This window comes from Ostrinia nubilalis, chromosome 24 (assembly GCF_963855985.1).
Source record: "Ostrinia nubilalis chromosome 24, ilOstNubi1.1, whole genome shotgun sequence".
Taxonomy (NCBI): Eukaryota; Metazoa; Arthropoda; class Insecta; order Lepidoptera; family Crambidae; genus Ostrinia; species Ostrinia nubilalis.
Window position 1 is genome coordinate 12,276,606 of NC_087111.1, and position 16,325 is coordinate 12,292,930.

Genomic DNA, 16,325 nt, shown 5'->3' on the forward strand with positions numbered 1-16,325 from the left:
TCACTCACTTTGTGACGACTCCAGACTCATAATTTTAGCAATGAATTCAGAAGTTAATCAAAAGCTTGGGAGACATTACACAACTCGCGAGGAACTTCTCAAAAACTAATCAGTCATTACGACTGAATTTCAGAGCGGTCTTACTTCTATGTCTTTAATTAAATATTTAGCTCGCTCATGTACGATTATGATCTCTATCTATAACGTGAAGATTCGAATCTTGATGGATTGAACTGATAAGATATTGCTTCATTTTAGATTTTGCTTAGATCCATAGATCACAAATGTTTTAAGTTTTAAAACAATTACATTTGCGATGAAAATCAATAAAAGTAATTGAATCCCGACCTACTCATATTAAATTCAAATTAAATTGTTTATTTGCATACTAAGTGTACATAGAGGTCTATCTTAATATGCTGAAAATGATCATGATGTCTTAGATGAAGTAGGTTTATTGTGTAAAAACCTTTAATAAAACACATCCATGTTAATACGAAAAGAAAAATACTGACAGTTTGTTAGTTAACTTAATTTTTTATCAGTTTTCTTTTAGCCGCTTACACATATTAAGTAAATTTTAATTCTGTAATTTATGTAAATACTGAAACGTATTGTCTACGCGCCGTAACTTTCAAAATCGAGATCATGAATAACAGCGCAGCAGTTGCTAAGAGGCATCGATCAAACTAAACCACGGTGATCCATTGTAGCACGGAGCTTAGTGGCCATCGGTTATTGGACATGGCCGGGACACCAGATTTGGCCAATCTAGCTGTGACGTTCGGGGAACGATGCTCTCGAGCTATTGTGGGCTATAATCGCGTGATTTGAAGTGATAGGCTACGTGTCGCGAGTGATTGGGTTAAGATTGAAGTGTAAGCTCAGTTGTTCAAAGTTATGAGCCCTATTTATTCGCTTACTTGGTAAACTATTTTAAGCCCTCTATGTTAAAATGAAATCGTAAATGGAAATTCTTAACGAGAGATTTTGGGAAGAATTCATTACATCCCAACTAATATTATAAATGCGAAAGTAACTCTGTCTGTCTGTCTGTCTGTCTGTCTGTCTGTCTGTCTGTCTGTCTGTCTGTCTGTTACGCTTTCCCGCTTAAACCTCGCAACCGATTTTGATGAAATTTGGCATAGAGATAGTTTGAGTCCCGGGAAAGAACATAGGATAGTTTTTATCCCGGTTTTTGAAACAGGGACGCGCGCGATAAAGTTTTTCTGTGACAGACAAAATTCCACGCGGGCGAAGCCGCGGGCGGAAAGCTAGTTTGAAATAATTTTAAAAGTAATTTCATGTTCGAGCCAGTCCGATGGGGACAGAAATATGATTCGAATTTAATGTAATTGAAAGGATGTAAGTGATGCTTGCTAATAATGTTCGCTGTAGTGATTTGAAATCTATAAGACCCTAACAACTACTTGAGTAAACTCTAGGTAGTAACCTAACTGGAAAAGAAATTGTGAATCTATCTAGTATGAACTAGAAGTCTATATCCAACAATCCTAGAGTAGTACAACTATGGATCTTCAATCAGCTCTATCAGAAGCGTTCGAGGCCTGGCAGCCGAAAGCTCCAGAAGTCACAGAGAGAACTAAGTGCAGTATATTGCTGGAATGGCCACAGGATGGTCCTTTTGAATTCCTGAGTGGTGACTTTCTGTACAGGCTGGAGAGGAATGAGAAGATACCGCCATGGGTGGTCGCTTATAGGTGAATATATTTTTATCAATTTACAGAAATTTTATAAATAATTTTGACAATAATGTAGCCATAAGCTTAAGGTTGCTGGGCGTAGTGACTAGCAGTCTTACGATAGAGCAATTTAATTGTTTATTATTCAAGAATACAACTTATTATACAGTTTTCTCACTTTTATAAGGGTTTAACAGATTTTATAAGGGTAACCTACCCCCCGACGTTTAAACTAAGTAATAACAAAAAATTGTTGAATATAGTTTGCTGTAAATGTTATTTAAATGAAAATATACGCTTTTACAGTGGTGGCAAAACCTCGAAACTCATAGACTACCTAGCACCAAGGCACCCTTATAGATTCCGCCTCAAAGTGATTCTCAAAGCGACCGCATTGCCTACGCTTTCACAAAAGGCGCTGGAACACTACGGCAGTGAAGACGCAGTGATAGAAAAGCTGAAAGAACTAAGAATAAATAAAGCTAGTGAAGTGGTATGTGAAGACAACTTTTCTCGTGAAGAGAATACAGAAAGAATACAGGAACAAAAAGAAAATCATACTCTATCAGATGATAAGTAAGTAAGGACAAGAACCAATATTATGACAGAGGGGTGAATTAAACAGCATGTATCCTTAAAATTCAATAATAAATAACTCAAGAACAACTAGATTAGCTTATTTTGTTGTCCACCTTTCAGGCCGCTACAACGCAAGTGGCTGGAGTCACAGTGGTCTGAAGAGGTGTGGACGAGTACAGACACGGATGGAACGTCAGCTGTTTGCTTCTGCATGGCCGTCAGGTGCGGGTATCTGAAGCAGGTTCTTATACTTTTTACGTCAGGATATCCTTTAAACTTATTAAATGTACTGAATTGGGGACGACTAGGGGGTTATGTGGGACTCTCCTTGCCAGGGCCTACCTACCCAAAAAACCACCGGAGCCCAATGAAACATTCGTCCGCACCTCAGTCTTGTTTAGAAGAGTTGGCCTAATTATCCACGTTCGGTGTCCCAATTCAAAATTCAAGCTACACGACTAGTTCGAATATCCTCCTTCTACTACGACCTACTATACTCATAAAAGATGCTCAAGTATTAAGTAAGCAATATTGTGCAGGACGACTACTAATCGGCCGAGCGGAACCCTAAAAAAATCAAAGAAACCGCAGCAAATACATATACGCACTTATTATAGCTATAGATATGTAATAAATCATCGGCGCTCGGCAAGTACTTAAAAAGAAAGAGACAGCGCGAGCGCGCAAAGGACAGCGATAGTACGCGCGCCCGCGATAACCGCCCTTAGCGCATACGTAATAAGGCTCATATCCGGACGCCTTATAGTTTGTTTACGACTCCCGCGAGTTCGAGTAAGTACTTGCGTATTCCCGAATACGGGCGGACCGCGTATTGTTCCAGAAAATAGGCGGGCTTTTATAAACCGGCTGCCGGGCCGAACCTAGCATAGTCTTCTACAAGCAACCGAAGTGAATAGTCTCAAGACAGTCTACGAAGAATAGTCTACCCAAGAGTCTCAAGAGCGCATAGTGAAGATAGTGAATAGAAGAACGACTACAGCATAGACCTCGGACATCGTTATAGCATAGCGACTTCGGATACCGTATTGACCGGACTCCTACAGCGTGTGACATCGACCGCACCGTGTTCACTGTATAGAACGTCACATCGCATAGTATAGAAGCCACGAGGTACGAAGACGTGGCAACGATCCACCACCGATTATAGTATAGTTAGTGCAGCGATTGGAGACACCGTCAGCGGAGCTTCTACAGTCTACAGTTCACCGCTCTCCGTTTCACCGCATCCGTACAGCCCACTCCGCTCATTCACTCCAGTCATCAGTTATCTGGCCTCCGACAGTTCCGTACCAGTTTTTAGCCGGATAATAAACAGTCCTGCACAAATATTGAAATTGATAGAGGTGTAAAACCGTTTTTCATAAAAACTTGAAAATTGGATAACCGAGCAGTTCAATTGACTTCATTAAAATTTATTTGTTGTGAGTAGGAATACCATTTCCAAATAAACTAATAATAAACTTAAATGTATGCCACTATGTATGTGGAGTGGAGTCTAAGGGTAAAGTCGTATTTCATTTTATTAATTCGACAAACAAAAGCCTCCCAATCCCTGTAGATCTGTAGTATACAAACAGTAAGCTATCCCAACATTTATAAAGACTTTATAACCTCTTCTATTATTGTAGACTAAATAATGTCCTCCTTTAAGCGAACAAAACATTCCCAAATGTATACAAAGACTATTGAAACATTTCAGATCCAAGTAATGCTGGAAGAAAAGCCATCGTTAATCGGGACAGTCAATTCCACTAATGGGTTTACACCGCTCGCGACGGCTGTCAGGAAAGGTCAGGATGTGGCTTGGTAGAGCGCACGCCAAGTTAGTCTTTCTACTCCTGCAACTTTTGTGAAGCCAGACTTTAAATATTTTGGAGATAGTTGAAATTTTGCATTTATATGTGTCTATAGTAGAGCCTCTTCTGCATATTTTGTCCGTAAAATGGTCCCAATAAAGAATCTGGTGGTTAAAATTAATATTTTTTATCTGATATTACGTAAGTTACTTACAGTTAGTGTCCGACCGAATATGGATTTTCAGCCGAAAACGGAAACGAAAACGAAGCTTCGGCTGCAGTCTCATTTTCGGCCGAAAACGAAAACGAAAACGAAAATGACCTTCAACTCTCAAATTTCAATCTGAAATTATGTAAAAACTTTGAAAACCGTTAATGTTTTGACCAAAAACATAATGATGTTTGACAGTTGTTTTTGATAAGGATTGATTAAAGAACACTGGCATTAAAACACAAAAAGTTGAATTATGAATTCTTAGTAGAATATTATTTCCGGTGTATATTGAAATATTGGGAAGTGAAGAAGAAATAAAGGGTGCCCAGTGGGAATTTTTCAACTTCAAAAATGATTCATACAAATAAATTAATGATTTTTTATTATTTATTACTAATGCAAAATGGAGTTTAACAATGCGGATTTTTTTTTATAGGCAATGTCTTTTAAATGATGCCCGTTTTACTATAGGCACTCTCACAGCCGGACCCTTACATTCGCAATGCGAATGCGAATGCGAGAGCAAATCGCGCTAATAATTTTCCTGCAACTTCACGGCGGATATTTTCTTACAGAACCTGAATTATTTAAGGATTGTTTTGCTGTAAACTTTTGACTTGAGATATCCCCACAAGAAAAATTCGCATGGTGTGAGATCAGATGACAGAGGCGGCTAGAAAAAATAGTCCTCAGTGTCTCCATCGAGGTACTCTCCGTGTGTGGTGAGACACCTTCTTGCTGTGAAAACTCTTTGGTTTTATTTGTATTCAATTTTGAACTTGGAAAATTTACAATGTTACCTCACTTCAAAACTTCACAAGAGTTTGACAATACCGCGTCCGTTCAAGTCTGATTGGAACCATGAGTGCATCAGATTCACTCCCAAAGATATCGGAACGATAAACGTCACCATCTTATTCACGTATTTTTGATATTCGGTTTGGCCGAAGCTTCGGCTGGTTTTTGGCCGTAAACGAAAATATGGCCGAATGTCCATTTTTTGGCCGAAAATGGCCGAAAACGAAAACGAAAACGAATATTCGGTCGGTCACTACTTACAGTTTTATCCATGTCACAGAGATAATATTTTGTATTGGTTCCTATTTTGTATATTAGTAGGTTTAATAAATGAAATTAATCTAAAATGTATTTAGTAAGTAACGCTAAAGAAAATAATGACTAAACTTCAAGTTATATGAAAACTTGGCCCGATTTCTGTAACCGCAAGTTCTTTCAGCAAAACCTATAAGCGATTAGAAAGCATTTCCAAAGAGAGCCGAGGTCAAAGCGACGTCTTACAAACGTCTCGAACAAAATAAACATACTTTTTGCACATTTTAATAATACTCAGAAAAATTCGCCCCAGGTGGTTCACGTTTTAGGGATTAATTTTCCAGAACATTACTCTTGACAATATTTTTTGTACCTGATATAAGCTTTGGTTCGACGTAATCAGAATTGAAAGCTTATTTTCCTTGAACATACTTGCTCGCTAATAAAATTTTATTACTATCTGATTTTTTTAAAGAGACGCTCTACCGGCTTATAAATATAGGACGTAATATTTTTAAGTGAGTCGAGAGTCGCTTGGAATTTTTCTTGCTAGATATTAAATAAATAAGTTTGAGTAAATATTCATTTAATGAAGCGCCTTTCCCACTTTGACGATGGAGGTAGTTAATTAAATTGATCTACTACCTGCAGTTGAGTAGTAGCACTACATTGGCCTAATGAACTGCCATGGATCATTACTTTGTTAAATTGGACTGAGTTATGTGCTCTTCAATGGACACATTATACAATAGCAACAGATAAAGTTTGTTACGTATTTCTAAATAAAATTAATTAAGCATTTTTGAATTTTATAACTAGAAATAGATTGGAGAATTCTATTTTCTGCCTCGCGTCATTTCTAGATTCTACCACATTGCATGCCATTTCATAAACATGCCATGCTAATTTCTCATTCCTACGTGTCCCCCAGGAGACATAAACACAGTCCGGCTGCTGGTCTCGTCGGGTGCAGAGTTAGACCAGCCATCCGCGACGGGGCAGACGCCGCTGCATCTGGCTGTTCTAGGCAGCCATACCGCTATAGTGGAGTATCTGCTCGACTGGGGCGCTGACTTTGAGGTATGGACCAGCTGCCTATTTAAGAAATATTTGTGTTAAGGCTTGTGTTTCAGCTATATTCCATTTCAGCCATAGGACGTCCACTGATGAACATAGGCCTCCCCTAATGCTTTCCACGTTGATCGATTGGTAGCGGCCTGCGTCCAGCGCTTCCCTGCTACCTTTACGATGTCGTCGGTCCACCTCGTAGGTGGACGTCACACGCTGCGTTTTCCGGTACGCGGCCTCCATTCCAGAACCTTGCTGCCCCATCGGCCGTCAGTTCTGCGTACTATGTGCCCTGCCCCTGCCAGCTATTATCGGGCATCAAACTAACGACTTTCGAATCGGCATTTCGATGACGATAGCGTTAAAATTATGAATTGAAACTGCCGTATAGTTTTAGGTAGAGTACAATAAGAAACCCCTACTCTTCCATGCTCTACGAAACAAATAAGGAAAGGCCTCCATAGTCCATCTGGCCAGCATCAGGAGTGTAGACCAAATCCTCCATTTGACTGGTAAATTACAGAGGGTCGTACCCCCACACTTAAAACCAAATCACTTGATGATGGTGTGATGGTTTCCCAGGCTCGCGACCTGAACGGGCTGCGGGTAGAGCACTACGCTGTAGACTCCTGTAACCTAGAGACCTTGCGGCTGGTGCTGGCTCGTGGCGGCGACCTGGCTACCACAGACAACAACGGATGGACGCCTTTGTTTCGAGCGCGTAAGTAGTGTTTAGTTGGGACATAAACGATTTCTAGAAGGGACCACCGAAAAAGTAGTGTAGGCAGGTGTTGAGAATCAACAAAGAAGTTTTTAATGTTTTTTTTACTTTTTCTTACAAAACAAAATAAAATCACTTCTTCACTTTGACAGCTAAAAGAAAGTCGTTTCATTTATACATTTTATCTACATTTTAATACATTATTCAGTAATTCATACATTTTATATTTAATTTATGTCATAAGCAACATAGATTTGGTGCCGAAACCCATACATCGTTTACATTGGTTTTTTTGTGTGCTGCTGGAAAATTATCCCGAGGGCCAACGCCGGCATAGTTGCCGATTGCAGTAGATAATTATGGCTACCCAGGTTTGTGGTGACACCAACCAAAAAACCAAGCTGTTACAAGGGCAGTGCAAGGCCGCTATAACACGATGTGTTACCTTTTTGAACAAGAAGACGGACCCGAGTGCTTTCGAGTTGACGAACAGAAGGAAAGCAGTAGAAGAAGCGTTCGCGCGCTACAACCAGCTGGCGGACGAGGCCATTCTGCAAGGCCAGGAGGTGTTGGACGGTGACGAGGAGTTCGAGGACCGCTATTACGATGTCCTCTCCCGGATCGACGCTCTTCTGGACCGCCGCAGCAGTGCTTCGCCGCTGGGGTTTGCGAGTGCCGTGGACGCTTCGACGCCGCTGTTCGAGACTACGAGGCTGCCTCCGATAGAGATCCAATCGTTCGACGGTAACAACGTCGGTGCATACAAGCCATTCATAGAACTTTTTATGGCACTCATAGGCAAAAACTGTAAGTTGTCTAATGTTCAAAAATTATTTTATTTAAAGGGCTATTTAAAGGGCGAGGCTTTAAGTCTTATAAATAATTTGCCTCTCATAAACCAGTAGTATGATGACGCCATTGCTTTATTGAATAGAAGATACGATACCAAGGGACTGTTAATAAAAACGCATGTTAGTGCTATCTTAGATCTGCCTATTTTAACGCGTGGCACTGCCCAGGCCATCCGTTCCTTGGTGTCGCAGATTTCGCAGCAAATGAGCGCGCTACGCAGCTACGATGAGCCGGTTGAAAGCTGGGACTCCATATTGGTTTGCATTATGATGAAGAAACTAGATTCGCTTACTTTGAGATTATTTAATGCAGAACAGGACTTTCGTAGCATGCCCAGTATGGAGTCTCTGCTGTGTTTTCTGGAGAGACGTGCTATCTCGCTGGAGGCTAGCTCGTCCAGCGACGCGGACCGCTCATCAAAGCCTTCGAACAGTAAGTCCCTTCATATTTCAGACTGTGTGACCAAATCCAATAAGAGCAAACCAGTTTCTTGTATATTATGTAAAAACGGTCACAGATTGTATAAATGCCCAAATTTTACTCTCATGCCTGTTGCTGAAAGGCTTGCATATGTAAATAAAAATGATTTATGCTCAATTTGTTTAAATAAGCACGAGCAAAAGTGCAGATATAATTTCATTTGTACAATATGTAAAGGAAAATCTCATAATACATTGTTGCATGATAGTTCATTTCAGCTATCACATTCTGTAAATAATTCATTGAAAAAACCTGATGACACTGTAAATAATAATGCGTGTCATTTTGAGTCTGTAAATAGCGATTCGCAAATTTTATTGCCCACAGTGAAAGTCGCAATTCAGGGGCCAAACAATCAACGGCATGTTGTCAGAGCATTATTAGACTCTGGGAGCCAAACTACATTTTGTACTCAGGGTCTAGTAAACAAATTAGGCCTCAATGTATATAATCATCCAAAAAATATACTTACATTGGGTCAAAACTCAACAAAGGTGCAAAAGGCAGTTGATTTATGTTTGATATCAATGTCTGAGGATTTTTCATTGAATATTTCATGCTCAGTTGTACATAAAATAACTTCACTGTTGCCTCAGTGTAAAGTAAATGTAAATAATTTTGTAATACCATCCAATATCACATTGTCTGATGTTGATTTTAACATTCCAGGCGAGGTGTCGCTACTGTTGGCCACTGACATCTTTTTTAAAATAATCAAAGATGGAAAAATTGAAGGAGGCCCAATGGATCCAATACTTATCAACACGCGGTTTGGCTACGTGGTATCTGGATTATCAGGTGACTTCAAACCATTGTCTAATAATATGTCGATCACCTTGCACTCGCAAATGACTCCCGAGTTGAATGTTGACAGTCTTGTTAGGAGTTTCTGGGATTCTGAGCAGGTACCTAAGGTATTTAACGAATCCTTGCAAGAACACGAATTTAGCGAGGAGCAGTTTGTTAAATCGGTCAATCTAAAAGACAATCGTTTTGAGGTCGATTTGCCAGTCAAGGTCGATTTAGATACAATTAATCCTTCAGACTCCTTTTCTCTCGCGCTGCAGAGATTTTATAACTTAGAGAAACGATTCAAAAAGGAGCCTGAATTTCGAGCTTGCAAGGATTCACGGGGCGCGCTTTCCGCTTGCCGCGGAAGCTTTAAAAAATAATACATATATTGATGATGTAATTGTAGGAGCCGCTAGTACCGAGGAAGCCGCTCTACTTAAACAAGAATTAATCGCTTTGTTGCGTTTAGGTGGTTTTGAGCTACATAAATGGTGCTCCAACGATTCAAATATACTGTCTGACATTCCACAAGAAAGTTTAGGCTTTGATACAGTCAAGTTTGATCATCATGACCCACTTGTTATAAAAACTCTCGGAGTCAGTTATGAAGTGCAAGGGGATCAATTTAAATTTGCTGAGCCTAAATCTCATAATATTGACGCACCTACAAAAAGAAACGTGTTGAGTTACATTAGCAAGTTTTTTGATCCATTGGGTTTGATTAATCCTATAATTGTCAAGGCCAAATTATTGCTTCAAAAGATATGGTTATGTCAGTTAGGTTGGGATAAACCTCTCCCACAAGATTTGTATATATTATGGCTGAATTTTTATAATGAGATGCAATCTATGTCTCCTATTCATGTACAGCGAAATTTACAAATGTCTAATGCTGATGCGATTCAAATCATAGGTTTTTGTGACGCCTCTTCAGAAGCCTATGGTTGCTGTATTTACATAAAGGTTGTCAAGGATGGTGAATGTCAAATAAATTTGCTATGTGCGAAGTCACGACTCGCTCCTATAGACGGTAAAATGACTATTCCTAAGCTTGAGTTGAATGCCGCGGTACTACTAGCTAAACTGACACGCTCCATCCAAGATTTAATGCCACAAATATCTGACTGTATTTTATTCACTGATTCAAAAATAGCTTTAAGTTGGTTAAAGTCGTTGCCTGTTAAACTTCCAGCCTATATGGGCAACCGAGTTGCTGAAATTAACAAATGTAAAGCTACTTGGCTACATATTCCTGGGTTGCTAAATCCAGCTGATGTTTTATCCCGAGGAACTGATCCAAATCAATTGCAGGGAAATAATTTATGGTGGCATGGACCTGATTTTCTAGCAGGAAATAATTATAACATTTCTATGTCTAATGTAGAGTTGCCTATTTTGATCGAATGTAATGATAATAATCCAAGTTTAAGTTATCAAACATCTGAAAAACAATTATTTCCTTTGTTAGACAAGGTTTCAAGCTTTGGAAAAATGATTCGAATCATGATTTATGTAATGAGATTCATTTCAAAATGCAAAAGAAGTTATGATGTTAATACTTCCTTGTCTCAAGAGTATAAAAATGCAAAGTTAAAGATTATACAACTTGTACAGGATCATTTCTTTAGTGAGGAAATCGATTGTTTGCTAAATGGTCGTCCTATCAAATCAAATTTGCAAGCTTTACATCCATTTTTGGACTCTAACAAAATGTTAAGAGTAGGTGGTCGTCTTCAGCAGGCCAACCAGCTGAGTTACAACAAAAGGTTTCCTTTAATATTACCAAAAAGATGTAATGTTACAGCATTAATAATCCAAAATGAGCACATTTCATTATTGCACGCTGGATTAAAACTAACTCATAGCAGTCTGATGCAAAATTATTGGATTGTTAATGCCGTTAGAGAAATTAAAAAGGTTATACATAAGTGTTTAACATGCTTTAGACTTAAATGTCAAGGTACGCAACAACTCATGGGATCTCTACCGCGTGATCGTATAGTACCAGCAAGGGTTTTTTCTAAGATAGGAATAGACTATTTTGGACCTGTTCATGTGAAACAGTCTTCTTTGCGTAGGTCTGTGATTTCCAAGGGTTACGTTTGCGTTTTCATTTGCTTTGTAACTAAAGCAGTGCATTTAGAAGCAGTGTCGGACTTAACCACTGAATGTTTTTTAGCTGCTTTCAAGAGATTTATTTCCCGTCGCGGAATGCCGACAGATGTGTACTGCGACAATATGAGTACTTTTAGAAGTGCCAATACTCAACTTACACAATTATACAAAAATGAGAATCATATTGAAATTATTACAGAATTTGGAGCTCAAAAAGGTATTCAGTTTCACTTTATTCCCTCATATAGTCCCAACTTTGGAGGCTTATGGGAAGCCGCTGTCAAATCAGCAAAGCATCATTTTAAAAGAATAGTGGGTATAAATTCTCTAACTTATGAACATTTAAATACATTAATAATAGAGATAGAAGGTATTTTAAATTCTAGACCCTTAACTTCAATGTCTCAGGATCTCTCTGATTTCTCTTTTTTGACACCTGGTCACTTTTTGATCGGTTGTCCAATCACTGCATTACCTGAGTCTGATATTACCCCTGTTCCGACTAATAGGCTGCGATTTTGGCGCAGATGCTTACAAATGAAGCAGCACTTTTGGCACGTTTGGAATAGAGATTATATTTCTATGCTTAACTCCCGAACTAAATGGTTGAAGGTTTTGCCAAACTTAAAAGAAGGCATGCTAGTGCTTATCAAAACAGACAATTGTCCGCCTTTGCAATGGCCAATGGGTAGAATAGAAAAGATTTTTGCTGGACCTGACAACATGATTAGAGTCGTTAATGTAAAAACCAGTAAAGGTTCCTATAGGCGGTCAATTTCTTCTATAATTGTTTTACCAGTCGATTGAATTTTTAATTTAACAAGGTTGTTATAATTTATGTTACAATTTGAATAGTCATTGCAAGTATTAATTATTTTCATTGTAATGTTAATTATTTGTTTCATACTTATTCATATCCTTTAAGATTAATTTTAATGCGTGTCGCATTTCGCGCGCGAAACTATGTTGAGAATCAACAAAGAAGTTTTTAATGTTTTTTTTACTTTTTCTTACAAAACAAAATAAAATCACTTCTTCACTTTGACAGCTAAAAGAAAGTCGTTTCATTTATACATTTTATCTACATTTTAATACATTATTCAGTAATTCATACATTTTATATTTAATTTATGTCATAAGCAACAGCAGGCTTCCCATTCGGTGGAGCTACGATCCAGTTAAGGTTGCGGGAAGCACCTGGATGCGGGCGAGTAGTCCATAAGGAAGACCTTAGTCTAACAGTGGACGAGAAGTAGATTTGAGTTATTTTATGCCGGTAGCACATATCCGTTGTAAAATCGCAATAGCGAAACGTATTCAATACACATTCAATGTTTGCCTTCTAACATTAGTAAAGGGTGAAATGCGCACAGATATGCGTTTTGATGACGTGTCATGGTTTTACGGCAGAGGTTTGTTACTGTCATAGAGTACATTATTACTGTTGAGGAAACTAGCTCACTTAGAAGACGTCCGACTAATCGACTTAATTTATAAGGCTTACAATTTTTTTAAGTGATGCCCTGCCAAAGATCTGTGCTTAATTTGTTAAGCCAATTATCGTTAAGTAATAGGCTTTGACTTAAGTCCCATGTGGCTTGACAAATTAATAATTTTTGAATCGAATTAATTGAGCACAAATTACTGCTAAAAATATTACAGGAAAATTTCTATAGAGCTGCCAATCTTATTAAAAATAATACTAAAGCTGAAAATGTATTAAAAAATAAGTCTAAGCTACTTACTTTCTAATAGGAGCAGTTGTGTGAAAACTAATTTTAATGTAAGTACTGTCGCCAACAGCACGTCATTATAATTTTTGTTGCAAATTCGTCCCTACATAAGAGCTGTTGATGTGCTGTCATAAAGAGAGTCCTTAGGTTAGGTATCCGCTTATTTACAGTGTGCCAAGGAGCCAAGTCTGAAATCATAGAGGAACTAGTGCAGCGCGGGAGCGACGTGGAAATACGCGACCACGCCGGCCTGCCGCTCACCTCTGTTGCCAGGCTTTTGAAGAACAGACAGTGAGTATGAATAGAATAGTCCTTTTCTATTTTTAAGGCTATAGTCAGTGGCGGATTTACAAATTTGCCGCTAGTAGGCCATTCAATTTTTGCCGCCCCTACCTACTGACTTTTGAAATTCAATACGTTAGTTTAAGCCCGTTATTAGTATGATTGTGAACTTAATGATATTTTTGTCAGTTACTAGATTTTATTGCATCCCGCTATGTACTGAAGAGTTTAATGTTGACCTAAAAACAGCAGCATTGTACTAATCATAAGGTGGGGAAAGGCATGACTTAAAAATACCTACACTATAATATGAACACAGACAAAATAATGTGTGGTCAGTAAACATTGTTATTTGTTAAATATTTTTATTGCACTTAACAGTTTAAAAACAATACAAACAATTTCTATTAAAATATAACATGTTAACAATACAGTTAATGGTGACAGACAATGAGATCAAATAAGTTTTACATTATTTTCTTGCGAGATTTTAAATTTGCAAAATCATTAATTATCGTCGTATGAAATCTTTTTCATAAGTTCTGACTCTATGCACAAAAGAGATAAAGCATTAAGCTTTTGATTTTTGGCGTCGAAACTTAGACCAGGCATACGGCTAGGCAACGTAGTCGTGCAGGAGGATACAAGGAAGAGGGGCAGCCACCGTAGGTAACACAGAGTCGTTCAGGTGAGTGCCAGGAAGAGGTGCAGCAACCGCAGTTAAGGAACGGCTGGGACGAACAAGGATAGGCGCATCAAGCTCGTAAGCCTTGATAGGGTTACACTGGTTGAGGCGCTCCTTTTCAAGACTTGGAAGCCTGCGGGTAACGAGCCATTGGACGTGGAGAGGGTCATTAATTATACACATATTTTCTACTTTGCCGAACATTTGCACGAGAACGGTTTGTTCTAAACATATGAATTTGGTCTTATTTAATGCAAGATTTAATGCCCTTGAACCGTCAGGAAGACCACTTTTCGATAGGGTAAGTCCTTTACGCGGTATAACCGGAAAACCGAAAAAGCGCCCCTTTCGGGGGCCCCCACCACTTAAGCACAACTCCGTCGATGTCAAAAACCTAGGAGAGTCTTTATGGGCAACTAATGAAGCCATTAAAGCACTAAAATCTTTAGTAGGAATTATTTCCGATTTAATTCATTTTTGTGTTTAATTCTACTGGCCTATTGGAATATTTTAAAATTCATGATCACATAAGTACCTAAGTATACAGGTGTCCCGTAAATCAACGTCAAGCTGGAACTGGGTGTTGAGGCAAGTTGTGCTGGTTATCAGAAAATATTAAAAACAAATCTATGTGGCATATTTTCAAAATAATAGGCATTTAAAAAAAATCAAAAAAATCTACTCCCGGTGATGGTCTTTTTACTCCTTTTGCCACAAATCTTCACTTTTTCCAAAAAAATTTTTTGTTTTGTAATCCTGAATAATGCTTCTCTAAATTGTGATCAAAGTTACAAAATCAGCTGCTCCAGCTTGGATGAAAAAAATACATTATTTCCAAAAAAAAAAATATCAAAATAAAAATTTTGCCTAGTTTAAACTGTCTGTACTGATAAATTTTGTACTACGCGAGTTTGGCAAGTAACGTCATAATTTGGCGCATTTAGTAAGGATTCCAAAATGGTATAACACGTCTTGGTAAATTATTGCTGCAATTTTCGACAATTTTTGTTTATTGGAAATAATCCCGTTTTTAACTTTATCTACCTTGGTTAAAATATATTATTCTAATGTGCCCAAAATTCAAGTTTCCAGCTTAAGTGAGGTGGAGAAGCCAAGATTTTACCAAGTGTTATATGTACTATTTTGGAATCCTTATAAAATGCGCCAAATTTTGACGTTACTTGCCAAATGCGCGTAGTACAATTTTGTTTATTATTGTATATGGATTGTGTATACGTATAATTATATTATTTTTTTCTGTAAAAAAAAAATAGCTAAATTTGCCGCCCCTCTAAATCTGCCGCCCTAGGCACTGGCCTACTTGGCCTATTGGTAAATCCGCCACTGGCTATAGTAAATTAATTACACAAAAATTCTGATGAACATAGGCGGTACGAAATTCGCCGGGGCAGCTAGTTTTAATTTAATAATACGACGTTACTTAAATTTTAGTTATATACTTTATTCATTTTTATTTCTTATTTTTAATTTTTTCTTTTTACAATGTAATTATAAAAAAATATATTAATAATTATTAGTTATATTATTATTAGCATTGCCAATATGAGTTACTAGCTTTCCGCCCGCGGCTTCGCCCGCTGTCTGTCACAGTAAAACTTTATCGCGCGCGTCTCTGTTTCAAAAACCGGGATAAAAACTATCCTATGTTCTTTCTCGGGACTCAAACTATCTCTATGCGAAATTTCACCAAAATCGGTTCAGTGGTTTAGGCGTGAAAGAGAGACAGATAGACAGACAGAGTTACTTTCGCATTTATAATATTTGTAGGATTTGTAATAGAAATGTGTGGTGAAAATGTATTCTAATGCATGATTGTTCGTATGCTTGCAGCGGCCGCAGCCGGGACTCGGTCCTGCGGCTGGTGGACTCGCAGTACCCGCACGAGAAGGCGCTCGCCAACTTCACGCGCCTCACCAAGAAGATCTACAACGTGCACACGCTTCTCAAGTGATCACGACGAGTTTATACGTCGACACAAACTATTAGCCTAGGCGCAGACCACCGACTTTTAGTCGGTCGATATTTCAAAGTCAAAGTCAAAATTTCTTTATTTGTATAGACTATTATAAAATATAGTGCTTACAAATCGTCAAATATTTTGCTCTTAAGGAGCCTCTACATGTCTCATAATCTTTTTACCCTACCAGCGCTTCGAGACCAACATATTATGGCAAGTGCTGAGAAGAAGCGCCGCAACAAACTCAGTCACT

General features: G+C 38.3%; 1 protein-coding gene across 1 annotated transcript; it reads left to right on the forward strand.

Annotated features, from left to right (window-relative positions):
• The first annotated feature begins 4,973 nt into the window (after positions 1-4,973).
• Positions 4,974-16,066, forward strand: LOC135083676 (serine/threonine-protein phosphatase 6 regulatory ankyrin repeat subunit A-like). Its single transcript, XM_063978386.1, has 5 exons — positions 4,974-5,019; positions 6,298-6,446; positions 7,017-7,155; positions 13,298-13,418; positions 15,946-16,066. Exons 1-5 carry the CDS (start codon positions 4,974-4,976, stop codon positions 16,064-16,066), a joined length of 576 nt encoding a protein of 191 aa, XP_063834456.1.
• Positions 16,067-16,325: the final 259 nt, after the last annotated feature.

Coding starts and splice junctions, on each gene's coding strand:
- LOC135083676 (XM_063978386.1), top strand. CDS start 4,974: ATGACAGAGGCGGCTAGAAAAAATAGTCCTCAGTGTCTCCATCGAG. Junction 5,020..6,297: donor TCCTCAGTGTCTCCATCGAG/GTACTCTCCGTG, acceptor CGTGTCCCCCAG/GAGACATAAACACAGTCCGG. Junction 13,419..15,945: donor AGGCTTTTGAAGAACAGACA/GTGAGTATGAAT, acceptor GTATGCTTGCAG/CGGCCGCAGCCGGGACTCGG.